The following is a 26,930-nucleotide window of genomic DNA, read 5'->3' as shown; positions in this document are numbered from 1 at the left end:
CCAACGCAACGGTACGCTCGCGTGCGGAACACCCTTTCTCGGGATTACGCGACGACGCCGCGCTGCGGTGACAGCGGACTCCGGATGGGCATTTCACCAGCAGCAACAGCGCGGATCGTTTGTGAATCCAAGATGCGTACTAATCGTCTCGCATCACCCCGCACCAACCTTCCTCGGTGGTGATCCATATTAATGATTTACGTGCGAGCATTTTCCACCATCCGCCGGCCGTGCACCGAGCACCGTTCCAACTCTAACGGAGCAGCTGAGATTGTCACTTTCTGTTGCGCTCGTTGGATCCGGATGAGCAGCAGTTTGCTGCACAGCCACCGAGCCACCGAGAGTGAGTGAGTGTGGTGCAGCATGGTTCGGTGCAGCTACCCAAGCGATACCAATAACAGCCTAGAAATGGTAGATAATTTAATGAAAATATCAGCAAGCATCGCGTCGTCATCGCGATGGATCCATGTCCGCTCGCGTGCGTTGTGGACTGCAATGACGGCGCGCGATGACGATGACGATGATGCGATAATAGGGATGGTGTTAAACGATGCGACGAAGGAAATGGGGTGGATGGGTATCTAGGGGTTGGCTGGCTAGCTAGTTGTTAAAACGATCGTCTATTTACGGTTTGTTGGAAAATTTATGCAACTGGCTTTGTGGTTATGTGGATGGTTTAAGGAAAGATGTTCAGCTGGAAACGATATGAAATTGTGGAAATTGATGACGTGAACTGACTATCTTACTGTACTTACTCACTTACCGGTCAGACTAAGGCCTGAGTGTCCTCTGCTGTACGTAGGAGTCGTCTCCACTAGACTCGGTCCATGGCTGTGTGTCACCAGTTCCACACTCTGCGAAGAGTCTGCAAATCGTCCTCCACTTGATCGGCCCACCCAGCTCGCACACCACGTCTTCTTGTACCGGTCGGATGGCTATCGAGAACCTTTTTTATCGGGTTGATTTCTTGATGACATGACCCACCCACCGTAGCCTTTCGATTTTCATGGTGTGAATGGTTGGTTCTCTCAGCAGCTGATGCAGCTCGTGGTTCATTCGCCTTCTCCAAGTCCCGTCTTAAATCTGCACTACGCCGTAGATGATACGCAACACCTTCCGTTCGAAAACTCCAAGAGCGCGTTGATCCTCTGCAGGTTGGGTCCATGCTTCGTGCCCATAGAGGACTACCTGTCTAATCAGCGTTTTTTAGATAGCTAACTTCATGTGACGCCGAACTTTATTCGATCGTAGAGTTCTACGGAGTCCAAAGTAAGCTCGATTTCCTGCCACAATACGTCTCTGAATTTCTCTGCTGGAATCGTTGTCAGCGGTCACCAGTGAGCCCCAGTACACGAATTATTCAACTGCCTCGATTTCATCACCGACAGGGCGCGGTGATTCTGCCATGGAGCCCTTTGCCATCATGTACTTTGTATTCGACACATTAATGACTAATCACCTGGCTACACTTTCAAGTAGGATGTACGTTTCCGCCATCGTCTCAAATGTACGAGCAATAATATCAATATCATCAGCGAAACCAAGCAGCTGAACGGACTTCGTGAAAATCGTCCCACTCGTGTTTATCCCCGCTCTCCTTATTACACCTTCTAACGCAACATTGAACAGCAAGCACGAAAGACCATCACCTTGCCGTAACTCTTTGTGAAATTCGAAGGGACTCGAGAGTGTCCCTGATACTAGAACTACGCACATCACTCGATCCATCGTCGTCTTGATTAATCGTATCAGTTTATCGGGGAATCCGTATTCGTGCATAATCTGCCATAACTGTTCTCGATCGATTGTATCATACGCCGGTTTAAAATCGATGAACAAGTGATGTGTGGGCACGTTGTATTCGCGGTATTTCTGCAACACCTGGCGGATGGCGAACATCTGGTCCGTTGTAGCACGTTCACCCGTGAATCCAGCCTGATATTGCCCCACGAACTTTCTTGCAATCGGTGATAGTCGGCGGCATAAACTTTGAGAGAGTATCTTGTAGGCAGCGCTCAGTAGTGTGATCGCGCGGTAGTTCCCGCAATCCAACTTGTCGCCCTTTTTGTAGATGGGACACACGATAACTTCCATCCACTCCTCCGGTAATACTTCCTCCTCCCAAATACCCAGTGCTTCTCCGCCGTATTCTAGAAGCTCGCTTGGTAGTTGATCTGCTCCAGCGGCTTTGTTGTTTTTCAACCGGCCAACCTCCTCCTCAATCTCTTGGAGGTCAGGGGCCGGAAGTCTTTCGTCCTGTGCACATACTCCTAGATCTGTTACCACGCCACCTTCGGTACTTGCAACATCGCCATTGAGGTGCTCATCGTAATGTTGCCGCCACCTCTCGACCGCCTCATGCTCGCTCGTGAGGATATTCCAGTAATTATCTCGGCACATGTCGGCTTGCGGCACAAAGCCTCTGCGCGAGCGGTGCAGCTTCTCGTAGAACTTTCCTGTGTCCTTAGCGCGGTACAGCTCTTCCATCGCTTCGCGATCTCGTTCTTCCTGCTGGCGCTTCTTCGTCCGTAAGACTGAGTTCTGCCTGTTCCACGCCTGTCTGTAACATGCCTCATTCGCTCTCGTACGGTGTTGCAGCATTCTCGCCCATGCTGCATTCTTCTCGTTTTTCAACTATTCACATTCGCCATCGTACCAGTCGTTTCTGTGATTCGGAGTCGCGAAGCCTAGTGCTGTAGCCGAGGTACTACCTATGGCGGATCGGATGTCCTTCCAGCCATCTTCAAGTGTAGCTGCGCCAAGCTGCTCTTCCGTTGGTAGGGCCACTGCTAACTGCTGCGCGTAGCCTTGAGCCACTTCTACGTTACGCAGCTGCTCGATGTTGAGCCGCGCCGTTCGACTTCGACGCGTGGTGATAACTGTCGAAAGTTTTGAGCGCATGCATACAGCGACTAAGTAGTGATCCGAATCTATATTCGCACTGCGGTATGTGCGGACATTGGTTATATCCGAGAAGAATTTACCGTCGATTAGAACGTGGTCGATTTGGTTTTCTGTTTGGTGGTCGGGTGATCTCCAGGTGGATATCTTTGTGGATATCTTTGCGGGGAAAGAAGGTGCTTCGGACTACCATACCACGGGAGGCTGCAAAGTTTACGCATCGCTGGCCGTTATCATTCGATACGGCGTGCAGGTTGTTTCGCCCGATTACCGGTCTGTACATTTCCTCCCTTCCTACCTGCGCGTTCATGTCGCCGACAACGATTTTCACGTCAGGCGGCGAGCAACCATCGTATGTTTGCTCTAACTGCGCGTAGAACGCTTCTTTCTCGTCATCAGGTCTCCCTTCGTGTGGGCAGTTGACGTTGATGATGCTGTAGTTGAAGAAACGGTGCTTAACTCTTAACATGCACATCCTTGCGTTGATCAGCTGCCATCCGATCACACGTTGTCGCAACTTGCCCAACACTATAAATCCTGTTCCCAGTTCATTGGTGGTGCCCCAGCTTTGGTAGACGGTAGCCGCTCGATGCTCGCTTTTCCACACTTTCTGTCCAGTTCAACAAAGTTCCTGCAACGCCACGATGTCGAAGTTGCGGGGATGTAGTTCGTCGTAAATTATCCTGTCACATCCTGCGAAACCTAGTGACTTGCAATTCCATGTTCCAAGTTTCCAATCGTAGCCCTTATTTCGTCGCGTGGGTCATTGCCGATTGTATCGAGTCGAATTTTCTCCTATGTTATTCGCAATGAAAATTTTTAGGGGTGGCTTAATGGGCCTACGCCAACACTCCTGTCTCGGCGGAGGGCCATCGTGCCAGTTCTGTTTAACGTCCCAACCAAACCTTTGACGACCACGCTGATGGGGCTACCACCTTGGATCTAGCTGGGCGTGGGGCAGCGTTTCTTACTCAGCCGCTGGATGCCAGAACAGACACTGCTTGAGCCGCACCTCCTTGGTGAACAGACTCTCGGGTCGTACCTCCTCAATCAAACTGAAGTCAGAAGGACAACAGTGCCCAGGCTGCACTACCAGCTAAGCACACAACTCTTAGCAGGCGGTCTACAAAAATGTAAATTTAAACACCTTTATGTTTGTAAAATTGTTTTATGTGTAACTTTATATGTCAAATACGAGTCCAATTATTGTCCTTATTGTAATAAATTATAGATCCCTGAAGAAGGTCCCAAACCAGGACCGAAACGTCGGAGCGAGAACATTGTAGTTCGCTTAATTCTTTAATAAGACTGCCGAGCCATTACAATTAAAGATCCCAGGTGACATCCAGTCGAAAATACCGCCCAAGGTCTTTATAATCATTTGATCCGTGGAAGCATGAGGTAAGAAATTGTGAGGACCAGAGCTATGTTGGACACTCTCCTTATTGACTCACCGTTTTGCAGCGTGAATTTTGATTTGTATTTAATTGATTGAGTTCTGTTCACTAAATCAAAAGTTACAGATATACGAAACGACAAAATAACAGGACCACTGTCAGATTGCCATTATCAAAGAATATATAAAAGTATCTGATACTTGATGATTGATAAACAAGTATGAAAATTAAGGTTGCCATTTAATCATGAAGACATCATAAAAATCTGGTGTTAGAGTTTCGTCACACCGTACATCTGTAACAATGGGAGTAGTGAACAGAACTGAATTATTTAGTTTAATGCAAATCAAAATTTCCGTAACTCCATGTCAGTTGTCAAAATTTCAGCCAAATTGGTTTACTGGAAACCTAGAACCATATCGTCAAACTTGGCCATTTTGTATGAAATAGGACCGGTGGTCTTATTATTTCGTCTGAAACTGTATAAGATCGGTAATTTAAAGGCTGTAGATTCTCAACAACGGTTTCTTTTGCAACTCTGATTGTTTTTTTTTTAAGTAATCAAAGAGTAGCAATTGAGGGATTGCTATCTGCGCAGCGGCAACGATGGAATTCCTGGACAAAACCCTGAAGGAATTCATGGAGGAATTCCTGAAGAAATTCTAAGAGAAATTCCTGAAAGAATTTCCAAAAAAAATCTCTGGAAGAAATCCTTTAGAAATTCATGGGGAAATTCCTGAAAATTTTCTGGAGGAACCTTGTAAGGAATTCCTGGAGTAATCCTTGGAGCAAGTCCATGAGGAATCCTTCAAGATATTTTAATGGGTATTCCTGAAAGAATTTGCAGAGGTATCAGTGAAGAAATACATAGAGGAATCCCTGAAGGGATTTCAAAAGCAACATCTGATGAACTCATGGGTGAACCTCTCAAGAAATACCTGGGGGATTCCTGGAGGAAACATTGAAGGATTTCCTAGAGAATCTTTTCCAGAACTTGGCTCTCGCGACCCCCCAGTTTGTCGTCGTCTCGCTTTTTGTAAAACAATCGAAGCGTGCCTGCAAGCAGTTGAGGGGTCCCGAAACGAAGTTTAGCAACCTGTATCCTAGAAAAAACCCTGAAGGAATTTCTGGAGAAAGCCCTAAAAGAATTACCGGGTAAAGCTTCAGCGTCAAATACCAAATCCTGTAGTAATCCCAGGTGGAAAGTCTAGAGGAATCTTTGGAGGAGTGCCTGGAAGAATCCCTAAAGTGTCTGAAAAAAAAACCCGAAGGAGTTCCCGAAGGAATGCCAGAAAGATTTCCGGAAGAGATTTCTGGAGGAACCAACCAAAGAATGCCAGGAGGAATCCACGAAGGAATTATCGGGGGAAACACTGATTTTTTTTCTAGAGGAATCCTCAAAGGAATTCCAGTTAAAATCTTTCAAGGCATTCCTGGAGTTATCCCCAAAAAAATCCAAGCGACATGCCTGTAGGAATTTGTAGAGGAATCAATGACGAAATTCGTAAAAAAATCCCAGAAAGAATTTCAAGAGCAATTTACTGAACGAATTTCTGGATGAATCTCTGAAAGAATTCCTCCAGGGGTTTCTCCAGTCATTTTTCTACAGATTCCTCCAGAAATTTCCGCGGAGATTCTTCCAAAATCCAACAAGTGCTTAAACAACTTCTCCTGGTATTTATTTCGGAGCAATTCTTGGAGGAATTCTCGGTGGAATTTCAGAAGAAATTCCAGTAAAAATTCCCTGACGAACGCGAAGTCTGATAGTGTTTTCCTCGGTAGGCGTTTCAAAACATGTGGAAAAACATGTAAATATCGATATTTCCCGAAGAAATTTTTTTGTAAGGAAAATTGCACACATAGTTAATAATGCCATCTTTTCAGTTGTTTCAGTCATCATGTAAGAGTAAGTCACCATTTGAGTACCTCTTGTTTTGCTGATTTTCCTTTGCATGGGTGATTTAGTAATTTTTTTATTTATTTTGAAATATTTCTTATTGTGAAATTTCAAGTTTAGTATGGAAAAATCTTATTTATTGTGGAAAATTCCATTTTTTTTTGGGAAATTGCTCTTTTTATTTATTGCAATTATTGATTTATTCATTGCATTATCGACGTCTCATGATGATTTTTAATCGTAATTTGGGTCTTAAATAAGTTTCATCAGCGAATCTAAATTCAACCATTGCGCAACAATAAAGACAATGGCGCAACCTGAATTTGTTGCGACATTCTACCCAATGCGACATAGGTTTGTCCCAACTTGAAAAAATGGGATAAAGATCATGCAGCACGAGTTTAGAGATGTTTAGGCCTTGCATTGCACAGATCAAAAAAAGAGTGTAAAATTCTATGACATATGATGCACATGATTGGAGTGTGGGATATCACAGAAGTTTACATGATATATCATGTAAAAGTCATAAAATATCATGTAAACTTCCATTATATGTTATGTAATTCAGGATGACTCTGTGTGTTTACATGACATATAACACAAATTTACATGATATATCATGTAAACCATCATAACACTAAGTTTACATGACTAAACTGAAGTTTACATGACGTGTAAATCTCATTATTTTTATCTGTGTGTGATTTTCGAGCGGTAACTTCGAGTCGGTAAACACTGCAACGCTGCTGGAGATGTATCATCAAAAAGTTTCGATTTTGGGTTGGTTGATTATTCACGAGTTGAAAAGTACGCAACAAATTCAGCTTCCGTCTACACCAAAAATTTTCGGGATCATGTCATTATCTGATACCAGTTGGGATGAAGAGCAATCGCTGCGCCTTCTTTGTTGTTTGTTTTGTGCCTCTTTTGTCTGATAATTCTCTTCACTGAGTTTCATCCTTTAAAAAGTAGCTGAATTTGTTGGAAGAGAACTAATAAAAAACCCTAATTAATCCACCTAGCGGTGATGGTGCCTTTCTCGTGCTTTAAAATATCCTTTCAACAAAACTCGAGCGACATGTTGATGACATTGACATAAATACAAAATGAAAACTGCTTGCTAAATCTACTCAATATGGTTACATTTTATATTACCATATCATCCAATATTCAGAAAATATAAGACAACGATCCAAAACTCAAACCAAACAAGTGTCATGAAACGTCATTTTAGATTTTCCGGTCATCATTTTATGACTCCGTATATCTACCCCAACTAAACTAACCGCCATCTTGAACATTGAGACACCATCTTGGATGTTCTGGTATTCATTTTTGGACTCTACACCTAAAATTACATAAAATAGTCGCCGTATTGAATTTTGGTCGTTTATGATTTTCTGGTTACCAGTTTTGGACGAAGACCGGCATTCTTCCCCATTCAAACTATAGTCATATTGCAGACCTTGTGAAACAGCGCACAGCTTTGGTTTTCTGATTACAAATTTTGAATTCTGGACATATTTTCATACAAAATATGCCCATAATGCAAGAATTAAAAATCCTATAAAATAGGCACTAACTTGAATACTGGGCCATTATCTTGGACTTTGGACCGCTATTTTGGATACTCTGGTGGACTCCAAACAAATTTCCCATACCAAATACACTTATTTTACATAGTTTTAGAGCTCAAAATTCCTTAAAACAGCCACCATCTTCTGTTTACGCGATAAAATTCTTATTTTTCCATTCAACGTTGACCAATCCTGCTATAACTTTACACCTTAGGAATCTGAAATGGTACGATTTGATGAGATCGCTTTAGTTTTGTCTATATTTTGTTCTCATATATGAGAACTTAGACCTATTCGTCACTGTTGTTCATACCTAATGTTTATCAGGCCATTAAACAAAGCCACGATTTAATTTTTCACATGAACGTTGGTTCTGCTACACAACAGCTTGTCTCTAATGTGATCTAAGGCTATTTTCTTGCTAACCGTTCATTAGATTATCAAAAAATCTGCGATCTGATGTGTCGTATGTATGGGTTTGGTTCATTTTTATACTTGATCATTTCCGGTGGGATGGATAGCCGGATCTGATTCCATGAGTCATGGACCATGACACTACCGATTGTCCCAATTATGGTCTGAGAATATTTTATTGCTATTTATTCACCTTTACCTAATCACCGTGATTTGATATATCGCATGAATGGGTTTGCTTCACTTTTACTTCTAACCACTTTCGAAGCCACAGCTGAACCCGCAACACTACCGGGAATCTAATGTGGTCTGACCCTATTTTTCCATCAGGTTGTCGATAAGTCGTGATCAGTCTTCGTTCTACTGCTCGTGTTGTGTGTAGGTAAGAGGTAACGATAGCACACGAATGTAACAAAGCCGACTGACACCCGACTGCGGCAACGAAATGAAGGTAGTAAAAAGTGTCGAATGTTTACAAGACTGGTCGTGATTTGATGTACCGCACATTTTACAACCCGGATCTGATTTCGGGTAACTACCGGCTGAACCAAATATGGTCTAACATTATTGTCTTGTTAACTGCTCATCGGTTAACCAAAAACGCTGCAAATTGAAGGTGTCACATGCAGGGTTTGACAATTTCGACGGGACTGTCGGAACCAATTCCGGACCACTACCAGTGCCGTAAGGCTATTTTCTAGCTAACTGTTCATCAGGTTATCGCAAAAGCCACGATTTGATGTGTCACATGCCTGGATTTGGTTCACTTTTACATTTGGCCTCTTCCGGCCACTCAAAACCTATTCCGAAACATTTGCTGACCGTTCATTAGGTAATCTAAAAAGCCGCTATTTGATGTGACGCATGTACGGGTTTGTTTTTCTTTCAGATTTAACCACTTCGGCGGGAACCCCGGAACGAGTTCCGGAACACTACTGGTTCAGATATGATCTGAGATGGTTTTCCTGCTCATTGTCCATCAGGTCATCGAAAATGCCGTGGTTTGATGTGCCGCATGCATGGGTTTGGTTCAATTGTATATTTGGCCACTTCCAGCGGGACGCCTAGAACCGGTTTCGGAACACTACCGGTTCAGATATGATCTGAGACTATTTTTCTGCTTACCGCTCATCAGGTTATCGAAAATGCCGTGGTTTGATGTGTCGCATGCATGGGTTTGGTTCACTTGTATATTTGGCCACTTCCAGCGGGACGACTAGAACCGGTTCCGGAACACTACCGGTTCAGATATGGTCTGAGATGATTTTCCTGCTCATTGTCCATCAGGTCATCTAAAATGCCGTGGTTTGATGTGTCGCTTGCATGGGTTGGGTACAATTGTATATTTGGCCATTTACAGCGGGACGCCCAGAACCGGTTCGGGAACACTACCGGTTAAGATATGGTCTGAGACTATTTTCCTGCTTATCGCTCATCAGGTTATCGAAAATGCCGTGGTTTGATGTGTCTCATGCATGGGTTTGGTTCACTTTGATATTTGCCACTTCCGGCGGGACACCCGGAACCGGTTCCGGAACACTACCGGTTCAGATATGGCCTTAGACTATTTTTCTGCTTACCGCTCATCAGGTTATCGAAAATGCCGTGGTTTGATGTGTCGCATGCATAGGATGCATTTTCATATCTGGTCCCTTCCTGGGGTACCGTTCCGGAACACCTAAATGGCCATATCTCCGGAACGGCTGAACCGATCCGAACCATTTTCAATAGGAAACAATGGGACCTGATTCCGCGTCGAATGAACCGTCGGTCATTGAAATCGGATGAGGTTTACTGCCAAAAAGTGATGTGAGTTTTTTTGTACACACACATACACACACACACACACATACACACACACACACATACACACACAGACATCACCTCAATTCGTCGAGCTGAGTCGATTGGTATATAAGACTTGACCCCTCCGGAGGCTCTATCAAATTTTCGTTTTTGGAGTGAACATATAGCCTTTCGGTACACCTTGGTGTACGAGAAAGGCAAAACGTAAAGTGGATTTCATCCTGTTCCTGTTGAGATAGAACTCTCACCCTCATCAATTAATCAAAATGTCAAGGATTGAGCACATTTTGTGCCTGTCCTCTTCAATTAATGGACATCCCATGTTACAAAAAAAAACTCAGAGCAGATCTCATCACACTCTATAAGCTCCGCGAAACACATGTACGCTAACAAATCATCCATTAAACTATGTTTGTAACGAAAAACCACCCATTTCCAACTCAGCCTTCCGCTGCCGCTGCACTGGTTGCATATATAGGTGAAAAAAGCCCCTTTCCGCTGCAATACGCCGACTAAAAAAAACGCCCAGCAAATCACCATATGTTTGCCAATTACAACACCACGCGAAAAACTCACGCTGAAATTTGATTTCAAGGTGTAGGTCGATAGCTTCGGCGCGCGGCGGCAGTCGGGCGCATGCAATAGCATTCCCCCACCCCCATCGCATCCACATCGCACCGCGCTAGAGCTTGCAAAGCCCGGCAAAAACTGTATTGATCGCATCGGGGCGGTTGGGTGGGGTTCAACAAAAAAGCACTGCAGCTCACCTATCACAAATGTACAGGTAGGTGGAAGAGAACATTCAATCCGGGTACCGGATTGGGGAATGGGAATTCTCATTCAATATGGATGAATGAATGAAACAAGAACGCTGCACATCAGCCGCACAACAAACACACAAAATACGAAATGCATTGAGAGTAGCAAAGCGTTCGAGCGGGGCGGAGGTTTACAAAGTGTATGCAAAACACGTCATGAGCTTTGTCTGAGTTCGAACTGCACTCAGACGAACTGGCTGAGTGTTGTTGAAACATGGAGATGGTCACGAAAGAGAACTTTTACCGATTCAGCTCGGGTGTGAAATCCTAGAACTTTTCCTACGGGAAGTGGAAACCAATCGGACGATAAAACTAAGTGGCGCAAGTGTGCCTCTGTAAAGCAAGTTTGTTTCGGAGTCGATTCAATGTGGGAATCTTTTCTGGACAGTTACTTGTTGGGCTGTTGAAGGAAAAGTTGACCTTTATGGGCGTTTATCAAGGGGTCATCTCAGATCTGATAGAAATTGAAAGTGTTTCGATTCAAATTCCTATTAAAAGTTGCTCCACGTCAGCGATTGCATTAATAAACCATGTTTCATAGCAATCATTCCCAGTACACGCTCAGAAAACCGTTCTGATAAACGTGAACAAACAAACGCAAATATGAGAACAAGCAAATATACACCGTGAACTGGAACTAGTTCCAGCTGTCAATATGGGCGTTCTAGAAAACGTGAAATCTAGTTCACGGTGTACATTTCTTATTATTGTTATCGTTGCTATGCATAGTTCTCGTTTGTTCCTGTTGCCGTGATTGGGAGTGCACGTATATCGGAACGGATTTTTTTGCGTGTACACAATAAATGTCTCCTCTGTCGTTGTTGGCAGTTTCATTATCTCCATTCAGAGCGGCCTCCTGCCCAGTCAGAATATCCGCAATGCTCTGTTCGAGCAATGCATGGAACAGTGAACAGTGAGTGACAGTGAAATGCCAAACAATACCGTTCCCTCTTCTCCGACCAGCCACCAGCATCGGATTCTCAATAAAAGTTATAGAAATGTCCTGACAATTACTCATTACCAACGGATTGCCTCTCTCATCTGTGTCGAACTGAGCTCCGTTCGTCATACCATGCATGGCTGCTACCATGCAGGACCTATGAGGCGAGGTGTATCTTTACATCTCGTGAAGTGACATACGGTGACAGAAGTCAAGCAATTTATCAATTATTTCACTCAAGAAATTCCGCTTATAGAAGTGGTGGAACGGGATGTAAAACAGAACACAATTGTTGGACATTTATTGTTTACTGTTGCACTTTTCAATTTGGCGCGCAACTGAAATGTCGTGAATGGCTAGGGCAATGATGACTCATTGGCAGATACGAGTCAGTTGCGGTTATTGGTTTGAATTGGATCGAGTCATTTCAACTGATAGACATAACAAGATAGTGTCATGAGAACAGTTTTATGGTAATCAATGTCAACGATCACTCAAATTGTTGATTTGTTGATTGCTGTAATAAGCAGCTAAAGATTTATCTATAACGAGATGATAACTTGAATCATGGATGCAGAGATAACGCAAACCTTGTTTGTATGCTTTATGGAGTCTTAATCATTGCTACGTAATTATTAAATAATATATTGGGTTGGTTTGGGTTTAGCTACAGGAGAAGATTGACGCAACTCTCCGACGGCAGCAAGCAGGATTCCGTGCCAGACGATCCTGTGTGGACCATATTGTCACGCTCCGTATCATTTTGAAGCAAATCCCATGAATTTCAAGATTCTCTTTACCTGGTGTTCATTGATTACGAAAAAGCTTTCGACCGTCTCAATCACGGAAACATGTGGGAAGCCCTCAGGCGCAAAGGTTCCCCTGAGAAAATCATCAGCCTCATTGAAGCACAGTACAGGGCATTTTCGTGCAGAGTACTGCACAGCGGTGTTTTGTCCGATTCCATCCGGTTCGTTGCTGGAGTGAGGCAAGGATGTATACAATCACCGCTACTGTTCCTCATCGTAATCGACGAGATCCTGGTTAGTGCGATTGACCGTGAGCCAAATCGTGGATTGCTGTGGCAACCCATTATCATGGAGCACCTAAATGGCTTCGAACTGGCTGATGACGATGCTTTACTAGCTCAACGGCGCTCTGATATGCAGAGCAAGCTCGATGATCTTGCCAATCGCACCAAAGCGGCAGGTCTTACCATCAACGTCAACAAGACCAAATCATTGGGTGTAAACATGGTCAACCCTTCCAGCTTTACGGTAGTTGGGCAATCAGTGGAGAATGTTGAACGCTTCCAATATCTTGGTAGCCAAATGGCGGCCGATACTGGCACCAAGATCGACATAGGTGCACGGATCAAGAAGGCGAGGGCTGCTTTTGCGAGTTTACATACATACATACATTTATTTGTTCAACATCATTAAGACAAGACATAATCAACAATAATACGCCACAATACTCGGTTTGTAGCTGCCGCTCTCCATCCTCGGTCGCGCCCAATCCTCGCCAAGTCACGCTCCACCTGGTCCGCCCATCGTGCTCTCTGCGCTCCACGCCTTCTTGTGCCAACCGGATCAGTTGCAAACACCAGCTTTGCAGGTTTGTTATCCGGCATTCTTGCAACATGCCCTGCCCACCGTATCCTTCCGGCTTTGGCCACCTTCTGGATGCTGGGTTCGCCGTAAAGTGCAGCGAGCTCGTGGTTCATCCTTCTCCGCCACACACCGTTCTCCTGCACACCGCCGAAGATCGTCCTTAGCACGCGTCGCTCGAAAACTCCAAGTGCTTGTAGGTCCTCCTCGAGCATGGTCCATGTCTCGTGCCCGTAGAGGATCACCGGTCTTATTAGCGTTTTGTACATGCACGGAGAAAAAAATAAAGTTACGCCAATCATATTGTGGTCGCAAACAAGCATATTTGTGCACTGACTTTTATATAATCCCTTTTTGAGATTGTATTACGCATAATACAATAGGACGAAGCATAACAGATGCTTGAAATGACCGAAATTGTTGATCTGATTAGAGCAACAAATATGCCTGATTCAATCATATTTTGCTTTCATCAACAATATTTATTGTTGATGGTTTGACAGCTCATTTATTCCCATGGTAGATTCAAGCATGCTTATGCTTAACTTAAAATTCAGATAAATGAGGTTATGTTGTTTTTCTAGAATAATTCAAAGTTTTCAATTTCCATAAACATTACTATAATAATCGTATTTTAAAACAATATGTTTTGATTGTAACATAATTACACTAAAATACGACCATTATAGGAACGTTTAATTAGTAAAGCATTTCCTTGCACATGTTTTATTTTTCTTAATGATCATCTGTTCAAAATTTGACCGGAAGAGGAATCCACTCAGGGACCAGGGCGTAGCCTGCCAGTAACAGACTTCCAGGCGTTCCACCAGTGCTAAGATATTATCGTCACTTCAGCGCATCACATCAGCGGTCACGTCGTCCGTCATTGGTTTTCGAACCTTCGGTGGGGTGTCCGTGATATGTCCGGCCGTAGGTCTGATGGATCGACTTATCCAAGTTTCTCGGCGTGTCCGGGAACGTCCTGAAGGCATTCAATCTGGCGGTTTCATCAGGATTGCGTGGTGGCTAGCTCTTGTTCCTGCTGCTGTATGTGGAGGAATTCTGCGGAGTACATTTTTAATTTCCCCTGGAAGAAATGATTCACGTAACAAGCAATCTCAAAACGGCACAGAACTTACGACTTAATACGATACGTATTACGTACCTGTAGCAGTGGCAGACAGTAACGATTATATTATTCAAAATCAAAACACAGCGACAACATCGTCGTCGTCACTTTGAACTACCGCGGCCATGATGAACAATGACTGAGCAGACAGCAGTCAGGAGGCTCGGGTTCCAGCAAGGCTTCAATTAATGACATATATGCTTGGTATAAACATTTGATGGTTGGTGTTAAATGATGTTTGTTTAAACAAAACATATGCTTGATTTAGACATCATAACATTGTGAATCAACCGTTTTAAGGAATTATTCCAAGAATATCTTATAGGCTTGAAAGAACTATAGAAAAGGTTATGTCAGTCAGGCAACATTTCTGTCCGTGTGGTGCATTTGGTGCGTGGGTGAATCTTTTTCGACCGCAGTTTCTTCTGGAGCCCGTAGTAGGCCCGACTTCCGCTGATGATGCGCCTCCGAATTTCACGGCTCACGTTGTTGTCAGCCGTCAGTAAGGATCCGAGGTAGACGAATTCCTCCACCACCTCGAAAGTATCCCCGTCTATCGTAACATTACTACCCAGGCGGATCCGGTCGTGTTCGGTTCCGCCTACCAGCATGTACTTTGTTTTTGAGGCATTCACCACCAGTCCGACCTTTGCTGCTTCGCGTTTCAGGCGGGTGTACAGTTCTGCCACCGTTCCAAATGTTCTAGCGATAATGTCCATGTCGTCCGCAAAGCACACAAATTGGCCGGATTTTGTGAAAATCGTTCCCCGGCTGTTGAGCCCGGCTCGTCGCGTCACACCTTCCAGAGCGATGTTGAAGAGTAGGCATGAGAGTCCGTCACCTTGTCGCAGTCCCCGGCGAGATTCGAATGAACTGAATAGTTCACCCGAAAGCCTTACGCAGTTTTGCACACCGTCCATCGTTGCTTTAATCAGTCTAGTCAGCTTCCCAGGAAAGCCGTTTTCGTCCATGATTCTCCATAGCTCTGCGCGGTCGATACTGTCGTATGCCGCTTTGAAGCCGATGAACAGGTGATGCGTTGGGACCTGGTATTCACGGCATTTCTGGAGGATTTGCCGTGCGATAAAGATCTGGTCCGTTGTCGACCGGCCGTCGATGAAGCCAGCCTGATAACTTCCCACGAACTCATTCGTTTTAGGTGACAGACGACGGAAGATGATCTGGGATAGCACTTTGTAGGCAGCATTCAAAATAGTGATCGCCCTGAAGTTCTCACATTCCAAATGGTCGCTTTTCTTGTTAATGGGGCAGATTACCCCTTCCTTCCACTCCTCCGGTAGCTGTTCGGTTTCCCAGATCCTGACTATCAGCCGATGCAGACAGGTGGCCAACTTTTCTGGGCCCATCTTGATGAGTTCAGCTGCGATACCATCCTTACCAGCTGCTTTGTTGGTTTTGAGCTGGTGAATGGCATCCTTAACTTCCCTCAGCGTGGGAGTTGGTTCATTTCCGTCCTCCGCTGCACTGGCGTCGTCGTTTCTTCCATTGCCGTGGGCTCCCGTGCCTACGTTCTCCACGCCGTTCAGGTGCTGATCGAAGTGCTGCTTCCACCTTTCGATCACCTCACGTCCGTCCGTCAAAAGGCCTCCGTCCTTATCCCTGCATATTTCGGCTCGCGGCACGAAGCCGTTGCGGGATGCGTTGAGCTTCTGATAGAACTTCCGTGTTTCTTGAGAACGGCACAGCAGTTCCATTTCTTCACACTCCGCTTCTTCCAGGCGGCGCTTTTTCTCCCGAAAGAGGCGGGTCTGCTGTTTCCGCTTCTGTTTGTAACGTTCCACGTTCTGTCGAGTCCCTTGCTGCAGCATTACCGCCCTCGCTGCGTTCTTCTCCTCCAAAACCGTTCTGCACTCTTCGTCGAACCATTCGTTCCGTCGATTCCGTTCCACGTACCCGATGGTGCTCTCGGCTGCGTCGTTGATGGCTGCTTTCACTGTACTCCAGCAGTCCTCTAGAGGGGCCTCATCGAGCTCGCCCTCGTCTGGCAACGCGGCTTCGAGATTCTGCGCGTATGCTGAGGCGACATCCGCTTGCTTCAGTCGCTCTAGGTTGTACCGTGGCGGTCGCCGGTATCGTACATTGTTGATGACGGAGAGTTTTGGGCGCAGTTTGACCATCACCAGATAGTGGTCGGAGTCGATGTTGGCGCCACGATAGGTCCTGACGTCGATAATGTCGGAGAAGTGCCGTCCGTCAATCAGAACGTGGTCGATTTGAGATTCCGTCTGCTGTGGTGATCTCCAGGTGTAACGATAAGGGAGGCTGTGTTGGAAAAAGGTGCTACGTATGGCCATATTTTTGGAGGCGGCGAAATCAATGAGTCGTAGGCCGTTTTCGTTCGTCTGCTGGTGGGCGCTGAACTTACCAATCGTCGGTCTGAATTCCTCCTCCTGGCCTACCTGAGCGTTCAAATCTCCTATGATGATCTTGACGTCGTGGCTTGGGCAGCGATCGTACTCGCGTTCGAGCTTTTGCGAGTTTATGAAATGTATTGTTCAGTCGACGCACCAAAATGCGATTTTTTAACTCGAACGTGAAATCTGTGTTGCTATACGCCAGTGAAACCTGGTGTGTATCAGAGGAGAACACACATCGTGCTTGGTGGCCCAACAATTGGATCTCCAGCGTGGAGCTCCATCGTCGATGCCATCAAAAGCTTGTGGGCTTCGTGGCCGTGCGGTTAGCGGCGTCAGTCGTATAGGCGTTTCGTGACCTTCGGAGTGCGGGTTCGATTCCCGCTCCAGTCAGGGAAAACTTTTCTTCAAACGGAAAATTCTCCATTGGGCCACTGGGTGTTATGTGTGTTGTCCGTTGACTCGTGTTAGTAATGTTCAGTCTGTGCAGCCTCTGGCTGAAGACGGTGTAGTGTCTTTTAAAAGCAGATAGTGACAGAAATTCGGGAGCGAAAGTGGAGGTGGGTCGGCCACACAGGTGGTTCCGCCACGCAGGGGCGGAAACGAAATCTGCAAACAAGCGCTAGACTGGAACCCAGCAGGACATCGCAGCAGAAGCACCACCGAGGGTGCAGAAGACACCCTTATTTATGCTTACATATTTCGGCTTACCGAAGCATGTCCGCCCTTGCTCCAATTTTCTTCAAACGAACATCGACTCCGTTGCAAAAGTGCTCTCAGCTACTGCCTTGATTTTATTTCAGCAGTTCTCAGAGAGTACGCCGCGCTGTTACCATTTGTAGGGCATCGCCAAACTAAACATATTTCAATAAATTCAAATTTATGGCATTGATGTAAATGAATTCATTAAACCAAACGTAGAACGCTCTCATAAAGCGTAAAGCTAACCACATAACTGTAATTACAAAACCGTCACCCAATTAACCATCCGAATCTCGCAAAACCATACTCTTATATCATCCGGACAATACGCGCAGCCCCCTCGCGTATATCCGACTGCCACGACGAAAAACCTGTTAACTTGTTCCCTCACCATTCGGAAACCCACCGACCGGCAATTAACTATAGTTTTCCATTTTTAATACCTCACCACCGCCAACCATCCACGCAGCACCCTAGGCACTAACCAATTACACCACACTCGTCGTTCACTCAACAACAACGTTCATCTGTCAATAGTTCGTCATTGCACGCTCTCACCAAGAGGGCAGCTACAGCCCTCACATCTGCCCACAAACGAAGATCAACGTGCAACCAGCGCGGTGGCCGGTCGATCGACGACGATCGGAATTACAAAACACATCACCATCCACAGCTGCCACCCTCTTCACCACCCCCGTCCCGCACCGCACCGATTGAGATTCAATTGATCCACACTTACCATTGCATGCTGCAATGCATTCATTGGTGGTTTGCAAAATGGCATTTTCGAGCAATTAAAATTGCTTCTTTTGGATGATGCGGCTCCACACGAACGACCCACACACACACACGGTTTGAACTTTAGCAAGGCAGATTTGCTCGACGAAACGTCTCTGAATTGTCACACATTTCAAGAACCCCCAACCACCAAGAAGTGACACATGCATTCCAACTAGGTACCTTCTAGCGAGAGGGTCGTCGTATGTATGTTCTCGTTTTGGACTTCTCGGATCTCGGAGAGAATTCCCAGCAGATCAATCTAGCTCGAATAGTGAAAAAAATACATTTCAATCGTTAGAGTTCAATCTTGTGGTTTCAGTTTTCAAAGGCGAGTACCATGAATGAGAAAAAAAGCTTGCTTCGCTGAATGCAGCAACCAAATTTAATTACTAGGTTGAAGAATACCGTCGACCAGCGGAAGATTGATCTGCGAACTTACGTTAGTTCAGTTGAAAGTGGGATTTTTCGGCTTTCAGCCACAGAGAAGCGTTGATTGTTTTAGATCATCGTCAACGTTTCGACCCTGAGGTTGGAATCTTCATCAGGGTTCGTTGTGAATCAAACTGTTTGAAATTCGTGTTGATCATACGGTGAAATGCCGATTCCGTTCCTTGTATCTGGTATATCCACTATGCTTACATTAAGTATCTTACTAAAACGAATAGAAAAACAAAAACTTCAACTCAAGTATGGGTAATGTAAGGAGAAGAAGTCCTTGGAAGATTGCATAACTTTGCCAAGTTCTGTGTGTCATTGAGCGATGAAGAATTCACGTTACTTATCGTTTTCTCAATAGTTTTCACAATACTAAATACTGGAGACTTCAACAAAGAGAAAGATAAAACTTCAAGCGACGAACCCCGATATTTGAAAAAAAAAAAGAAAAGACTCGCAGTTGAAGGTTCAGTCACCTCTACATGTTTGATCACCTTGTAGAGGAACATAGTCCAAAATGCACTGGTGGGGTGAATTATCATTTCTGAATGCGATCAGATCATTACTATACACCGTTCATTATGAGGATGTGTTTGCAAAAAATGAATGAGGAGTTCGCATGCGAAGTTCATCCAGGAATTCCTTCCTCAAACATTTTCCAGGAATAAACAAACTTCAGAATTCTCTTCTAAGATTTCCAGGGAGTATCTTGTGAGATCGTTCTAAGCGATAATTTTTGAAGAAGATCCCTCCGGGACTCTTCAAGGAATGTTTTCTGATATGCCTAAATAGGTTCCATCTGGAATTCTTCGAGGAAGTCCTCCCCCTATTATTTCACGTGTTCCTTTAGAGATGTTTCCAGGGTTTCTTAAGAAATTCCTTCTGGCATTCCTCCAGATGTTCCTTTCAAGATTCCACAGAGTGTTCCCTTACGGATTACTTCCATTTATCTTCAAAATTTTTCTCAAAGTTTTTCCTTAAAGGATTTTCATAGTTTTTTTAGAATATCTAGCCACAGAAGTCCAATGTCGCGGCTGTTCGTGTGACTAACAGAAGTGTGAAACTTTTTTTTATCAAAACAAAATTTCATCTACAAGATGGGCTTTTATAAACAATCAATTATTCCCTTTGAAGTTTTCAAAATAATTAAATAGAAAAAGTGACTACAGCGCCATTGAAGTTCTAGTGTATTTCTATTTAGTTTTACTTCTGAGATTACGCCAACAGTTCCTTCTGGAAACCTTCCAGAAATTTAACTCGAAATTTTCTCTGAGATTCTTCAAGAAGTTATGTCCTTGGTTGCTTAATTCCGGGATTCCTTCAGGATTTCATTCCCTAATTCCTACAGGAATTACTTTAGGCCGCTTTATGAACTTTATGTGATTCCTTCAGAAGTTCCCACTAAGATTTCTTCGGAATTTTTGTTTTTTGAATTGTGAGATTCACTTATGAAATTCTTCCGGGAATCCTCCGAAAACTTCTTACGGGATTTCTCCGAGATGCTTTCAGAAAATGTTTTTGGATTCTCTTTTTTTTTCAGGAAATCTATCCAGGATTCCTTTAGAAGCTTTTTTCTGGCTTTCTCTAAGAGTTCCTTCTGGAATTCTCGCAGTCGCAGATCCTTCTGGAACTCCTCCGGAGACTGGTAATTTTCCCTAATGGTTCTGAGTTAAAAATCTGTCAGGATTTTATTGAGGAATTTCTCCAGCAGTTTTTGTAGCATTCTTCTTCTTCTTTCTGGCTCGACGTTCCATCTTCAACTTAGTGTTCTTTGAGCGCTTCCACAGTTATTAGTTGAAAGGCTTTCTTGCCTGCCATTGCATGAATTTGTACAGTGTCTTGAAAATTTCCACTATCTTCTTAGCAAGGCATGCCCGCTGAAGTTCCTTCTGGGGTTCTTTTAATAGTTACTTCCGGAATAACATACTTCCAGAAACTCCCTATAGAAATTCCAGAAGCTACTCATCTCGGAAACAGTTCTTGGAGGAGCTCCGAAACTTCTGAAGAAATCCCAGAAGGAATCCCTTGAAGTCTCAGAAGAAATCTCAGATTCCTGGGAAACTCTTTCCTTGAGGAATCACAGATGAAACTCCTAATATGTACAATCATTGCTGCGGTAACATCAGGGGGAATTTCTGGAAGAATCCTAGAAAGAATTCCTGGAGGAATTTCAAAACGACTTCCAAGAGACATTTCGACATTTCTTCTAGCAGTTCAACCAAAACTCCTTCATGATTTCTACTGTTCTTCTGCTTAAAAAGACAATAAGCATTCGTCATGAACTCATCAAAGACCTACAAGATAAGTCTACTTGCAATTTGTCATAAATTCTTCCTGGAATTTCAACGACATCTGAAGTATATGTTTAACAGAGATTTCTTTTGCGTTACTGAATTCTAAAGGCAGTTAATAACTGTTCATAGATTCATAGATATGATAATTATAATTTTCTTCGAAACAACTTTAGATTGCTGATGACAATTCTTCTAGAGATTTTCCCCAGGCTTTTTTGGGGACGTACCACTTGGTTCCGGTTATCCCTAGATGAACTTGATCACGACAGAAAATCCTTCAATAAAGAAAACAAACGTGGTTCTGATGGTTGAATTCGAACCCACGACTCAAGTCCGGCACATTGACCAACTAAGCTATAGCACAAGTTACGATCCTTCGTCAAACTGAAATCGAAGCGCCACCCTAGTCAGGTCCGTTTTCCGCAATGGTATCTCTCTTAGGGCCGATTTCTTCACCTCGGCTTATCCGGTAAGCCAGGCTTACCCAAACAATTAAACCTGGCTTAACGCTTAAGCCAAGGTGAAGAAATCGCCCCTTAGTTGTTTAAATCACCGGACTAATGGTACGGATTCATATGAGTACGAATACCACTAGCACCAAGTGCTAAATTTTCCACAAATTTATCTCTCCATTCTGACGGACGTATATTGTCGCTTCAAATATGTCAAGGGAAGTTTTTGGAATAGGAAAAAAGCTGAATGCAAACTCCTAAGTGAAATATAGAATCAATGTATAATCATTTGGCAACACCATTCAATGGCAATCTACAAATGGTCACGAAAACAGGTATTCAGTGTTCACCGGTAAAATTTTGCGCTGGGTAGTGGGACATTAACAATATGCAATTGTAACGTGAAATTCATAATAGTTGACAGCACTGACTGACATTTATTCGTTGTCTTCGCGGGAAGTTTAGCTTTCAACTCTTAGAAGCATTCATGCATAAACTCTTAGGGGCTGTCCATAAACCACGTGGTCATTTTTTTGAGACTTCTCAACCCCCCCCCCCCCCTGCGTGGTCATTAGTCCATACAATTTTTTTTATTCGTCCATACAAAATGGTCATTGGCCGAACCCCCCCCCTCATGACCACGTGGTTTATGGACAGCCCCTTACATGAAACCATTACGAAATTAATTTTTGGTTTCCACTATGAGATGAAAGTCATACAAAATTTCATTAAGAATACCGAAAGGGAGCCTTCTCTCATATTGGTGAAATTCTTGAAGAATACCACGTATTCTAATACATAGAAAATTCATCATAAGATTCGCAAAAATGTGCGCGTTTCTTCTCAACCACGTATTCCTCCATAAGCACCCATAAGTGTTGGCAGAAATGTATGCAATAGTGGATTCATATTGACATTATGGACAGAGGCGTGGAGAAGCGGTGAAATAAAGTGTTTTCATGCCTGAGTTCACTTGTCTTTGGTGAAATGACAGATTCTTACTTTTTACTCTAATATTAAAAAAAAAGTTCAATCTCATATCGACAGTTACAAAAACTCAGCCACAGCGTGTCTGGATGACCGTACCCTATTCCGTTGAGCATCTGAATGACCGTAGCCTAGACTACAGCGTGTGCAGATGACCGCACCCTGTCATTTAAAAGCATGCTTCCACTCCAAAAGCGAGCGGTTTTAATACAAAAATAAGCTGCACCCTAGTGCTTGCTAGTAATTCTGTCTCATGACAGCAGAAAAGAAGCTCACACCACGTTCAAATGACCACTCTCCAGTATTTGCTAGAACTCCCGTCTCATAGTGACAAAAAACAGGGCCATCTTAAATCCTTTTTGTTAATTCTATGCATGTCATATCGACATATATTTTCTCTGTCCGACGTTTCAAAGGTGTATGCTGTCTTTCTCAAGGAATTTCTCAAGAAATGGACGTATTACATATGAAAAAGGGAAAAACTAAAAAGGTGAACATAAAGCTTACAGAGATATCGTTCTTAGTCTAGCGGTATAGAATGCACATAAAATTTAGTCAAATTTAGGACGGACTCCATCAATTTTACAAACAATGATCAACATTATATAATTTTACATAGCATTCAAGAAAAAAAATAACTATTTTGTCAGGAACAACTGGGATGTTTCGTTTGGTGGGTTACTACTCTTATCGTCACTATATATTCTGCTTTAACCATCCATTTAATACTAGTCAGAAATCTATTTAAATGCTAAATTCAAGTTATGTGGGTTGAAGTTTTGGGTGTCATTCACATGTGGCTGGACTCGCGATGAAATTCCAAAGTAATTGTTCGTGTCTAGAATATGTTTTCACAAAACCAACAGATTAGAAACTTACTTCTGGACATCTTTTTCTGTAAGGAACTAATAAAAACCATTCAATCCTTTCAATCTGTTAGGACACGCAACAAAAGCTATTGAAAATATTACATCTACTGCCATAGGAATCTGCCCCTGCAGAAAGTAAATATTCACATGCCTTCCAGTCGATCATGGAGTTCGTTTGATCACGCAGTTTTTATTTTTTCTTCTTCCGACATCTTCATGGTTCTACCAAACCACTTTGGAAAAGAGCATTGTAAAAATACAAAAACCCAAAAATAAGGAGTCGCTGGAGAAAGTCATAACCAACCGAACTGCAAAAATAACAACTTCTCTTGATACAATTCACAGTATATGTAACTCTTAAGTAAGGATCTCCAGCGGATTCAACGCAATTGCATATTTTAAATCTGTACCCGAGCAGAGGAGAATAGCAAATTGATAACAAAAGAATTACATAACCTGGTTTTATATCATAATTTGTTATTGTTAACTTATCAAAATATATTTTTTTAATAATATGTTTTGTTGGGCAATCTTATTTTGTTATGTTCTAGGTAATTGGGATATATCAACAAGATAACATTTAAATAATATATTTTATTGTAGAACAAGTTTAGAATAATATACTACAAGAGAATGTACAAATATGTGATGAACGATAACACAACAGTAACAAGTTCACAAATTACCTGTTATTAAGTAATGATTGGTCTAACAAAACATGTTACTGAGTTAGTCTTACAGGAACATTATTTTGTTATGATATTTGTTATTTTGCCGCTTATGACAGACAAGTTTATAACATAATATGTTATGCTAATAACATAAAAATTACTGGTTCTATTATACAGTTATTAAGTCAAAATAACATATTTTATTATGCTTTTGATATTTTTTTCTGCTCGGGTAGGTAAAATTGGGCTGTAAACCAAATTTTCATATTTTTGGTGACCGAAAGCTGAATCAACAATGTATTTTGAGATTTAGTGGGAAAGGTGCAGTCTAACAATCTATTTGAATTTGACCTAAGGTCGATACTTCGAATGAAGCTCTACATATGTGAAAAATCATAGTGGTTTAAAAAATACGCTCTTTTGGATGCTTTAAAAAAATGGGTTTCGCAAATTACGAAACACCAAGAAATTTAAAAGAAATATTCCCCAGCATTGTGAAACTGGTCGATGCCACCCCATCATACAGCTAACCCGATGATAATTTCGCCGTGATTCTGATTTCATCGCGCTTCCACCCGACGATGCGATGCGATGATGGCTATTGACCATCTGGAGTTTGGTACCAATTATCGCAATTATTTGCAATTCATCCCCCGGAACACGAAACGCTCGCGACGATGCTCGGGCTCGCTATGGGCGTTGGGCGATTGGCGATGAACATTGGGTGATAACGAACCTGCCGCGGTGATGCCGGTCAATTCAATCAACGGCCATTGAATATTACGGGACCTGTAACGATCGATAAAGGGTTGGCATTTTCGGTAATGCATAATTGTCGAGGTAGGTTTGGTAGAGAGGTAGGTAGATACCTTACTTGCTGACGTCAGTTGGAAATTGAGATGAAAGTTTTGGCCAATCTGCGGCGACTGACTGATTGCTCGGGTCGCATAACTACAATTAGAGATCGTACTAACGAACTTAGTGCGGTAGGTTTGCTGCTACTCGGATTAAATCATAGTTTTTACAGTTTTTGTTTTTAATTATGACAACTTGGTTGCAGGTTTAATCGATGGTAATCGATCCTCTAGAAAAAATAATAATATGTTACGGAGGTCGATGCCCAAGAAGCATAGCTTCTTTTATATTTTCAAGGTATGGGTGATTGTTACTTTTCATGGTTGATCAGAGTCACTAAAATTATTCCATATCTAAAGTGCTGGAAACAAATTAGTGACAGGTTGAAGGTCTCCTTGTTAATTATAATTTACCTGATTTTTTATGCAACAAACACATTCCAGCATATGGAAGATTGTTTCAAAAGACCCTTGGAAGAATGAAGAACTTTCTGTCCTAAAGGATTATCGTTCCAATCAATTCAAGAATTCGGTTTTTCAGCACACATTCACTTCCAGTCGGACCGATAATTACCCCTTCTAACATTGTTGCATGCCTCTCGGTCAGAACGCATCACATACACGAAACGGAAACTATGCGTGCAACAATGCGCGCACTAATTATCGCGCCAACCTTGGTTAAGGTGCTACTACTACCATCATAGTCACCTTCCACCGACCACCGCACCGCCGCCACCCGTTTAACATTCTTTTCGAGGTTTCCGACGACGACAACGACGACGAGGGCCAAGCTCATTAGACCACCTGTCGTCAATGTCCAAACAGAGAGGGCGGTTGGAGACTGCAAAAAAAATCACCATCAAGGTGACATGTATCTACTTCCAAGATCCGATCGCTCTTAAATCATCGTGATCAGTCACATTTTTGATTGCCCCCCTTGATCGCGTTTTATGATCGTTATTTGTATCACCACCAACCACTATCACCGTTGAGGCTCGCAGCCCAATCATAGGGTGCACGGTTCAATTTTATGGCCAAACGGTAAGTGGCCGGCGTTTTCGCGGCCTCTAATTCCGCGGCTAAACTTGCATACGATAATGGGTCCACTACTGCTTCACTTGCACGGTGCGGTTCATGCATGCTGCCACCGATCGTTCTGTGTCACAAGATACAATCAAATATAGAAATTGTACGCGCAGCTGTCACAGTCAATTCGGATCGAACATATGATTAAAGTACATAGCGTTCCCACAGTTAGTTGAGTGCTGGAAAAGCAGTAGCAACAGGTGCTTATTACTAATCTAGGGTGAAGCTAGGAAAGGTATTGAAAACAATGATGATTCGTGTTTAACAGATACAGATCAGGATTGGAACTGGAAAAAAGTGAAATTTCAAAACTTGCTGTTGGTCGACCCGCCACGCAATTATCTCTGTAGTTCAAGTACAATTTGGGGCATGCGGGGAGCCTGCGTGTCCGAATCTGTGCAGATACCACCTAAAGAAACCATGGCCTGGTAGAATCTGTGGCAAGTGAAAATTCACCTCGCCATGGGGCCTCCTCGTCCATTTATACACGCTCGGTATGAGCCTGTGTGTCCATCTATCCTTGCTGGAGGAGTCCCATTCCCTCTGCCACCCCATCATAGACGATGTTCTGGCGATCCGTCTCTGCCACCACTAATGCTATGGGCATCATGCCCGCTAGCACACATACCGCGTCCTTTGAGACCGTGCGGTATGCGCTGATCACCCATCAGCCTTTAGGTACTCTCGAGCCACTTCACTATTCGGTTTACCACTAGCGCACTCGACCATGAAGCGGCGCTTACCATGGTATGGAGACCGCTACTGCTGCCAGCAGCTTACGTTTACTAGAAACTATTGCCAATTTATTTGACATCATTTTCGACAACGCCATTATCGCCATGCTTGCCCTTTTGCAGGTATATACCACGTGGCTTCCGAATTTCAGCTTATCGTCGATCATGACCGCCAAATGCATCAGTGAGCGCTTGGAGTTGA

The 26,930-nt window shown here is 43.4% G+C and overlaps 2 protein-coding genes across 3 annotated transcripts in view; one reads left to right on the top strand and one right to left on the bottom strand.

Moving 5' to 3' along the window:
- LOC109425701 (uncharacterized) overlaps nucleotides 1–26,930 on the top strand; it is a 499,193-nt gene that overhangs the window by 290,567 nt on the left and 181,696 nt on the right. The gene's annotated exons all lie outside the window — the stretch shown is intronic.
- On the bottom strand, nucleotides 14,116–25,704 carry LOC134288861 (uncharacterized). The gene is made up of 3 exons (XM_062854773.1): nucleotides 25,582–25,704; nucleotides 14,526–16,978; nucleotides 14,116–14,447 (listed from the first exon to the last, which is right to left on the bottom strand). Exons 1-2 carry the CDS (start codon nucleotides 25,702–25,704, stop codon nucleotides 14,843–14,845), a joined length of 2,259 nt encoding a protein of 752 aa, XP_062710757.1. The 3' UTR covers nucleotides 14,116–14,447; nucleotides 14,526–14,842.

The sequence above is a fragment of the Aedes albopictus genome, chromosome 2 (genome assembly GCF_035046485.1).
Source record: "Aedes albopictus strain Foshan chromosome 2, AalbF5, whole genome shotgun sequence".
In the NCBI taxonomy this organism is placed as follows: Eukaryota; Metazoa; Arthropoda; class Insecta; order Diptera; family Culicidae; genus Aedes; species Aedes albopictus.
Note: the sequence above shows the minus strand (reverse complement) of the source record. Positions and strands in the feature narration are given on the sequence as shown.

Excerpts from the sequence above, each read along its gene's own strand:
- LOC134288861 (XM_062854773.1), bottom strand. The coding sequence starts at position 25,704 with ATGAGCTTGGCCCTCGTCGTCGTTGTCGTCGTCGGAAACCTCGAAAAG. Across the intron at positions 16,979-25,581 it reads GTAGTAGCACCTTAACCAAG|CTCGAACGCGAGTACGATCG; the intron begins GTTGGCGCGATA and ends AACTCGCAAAAG.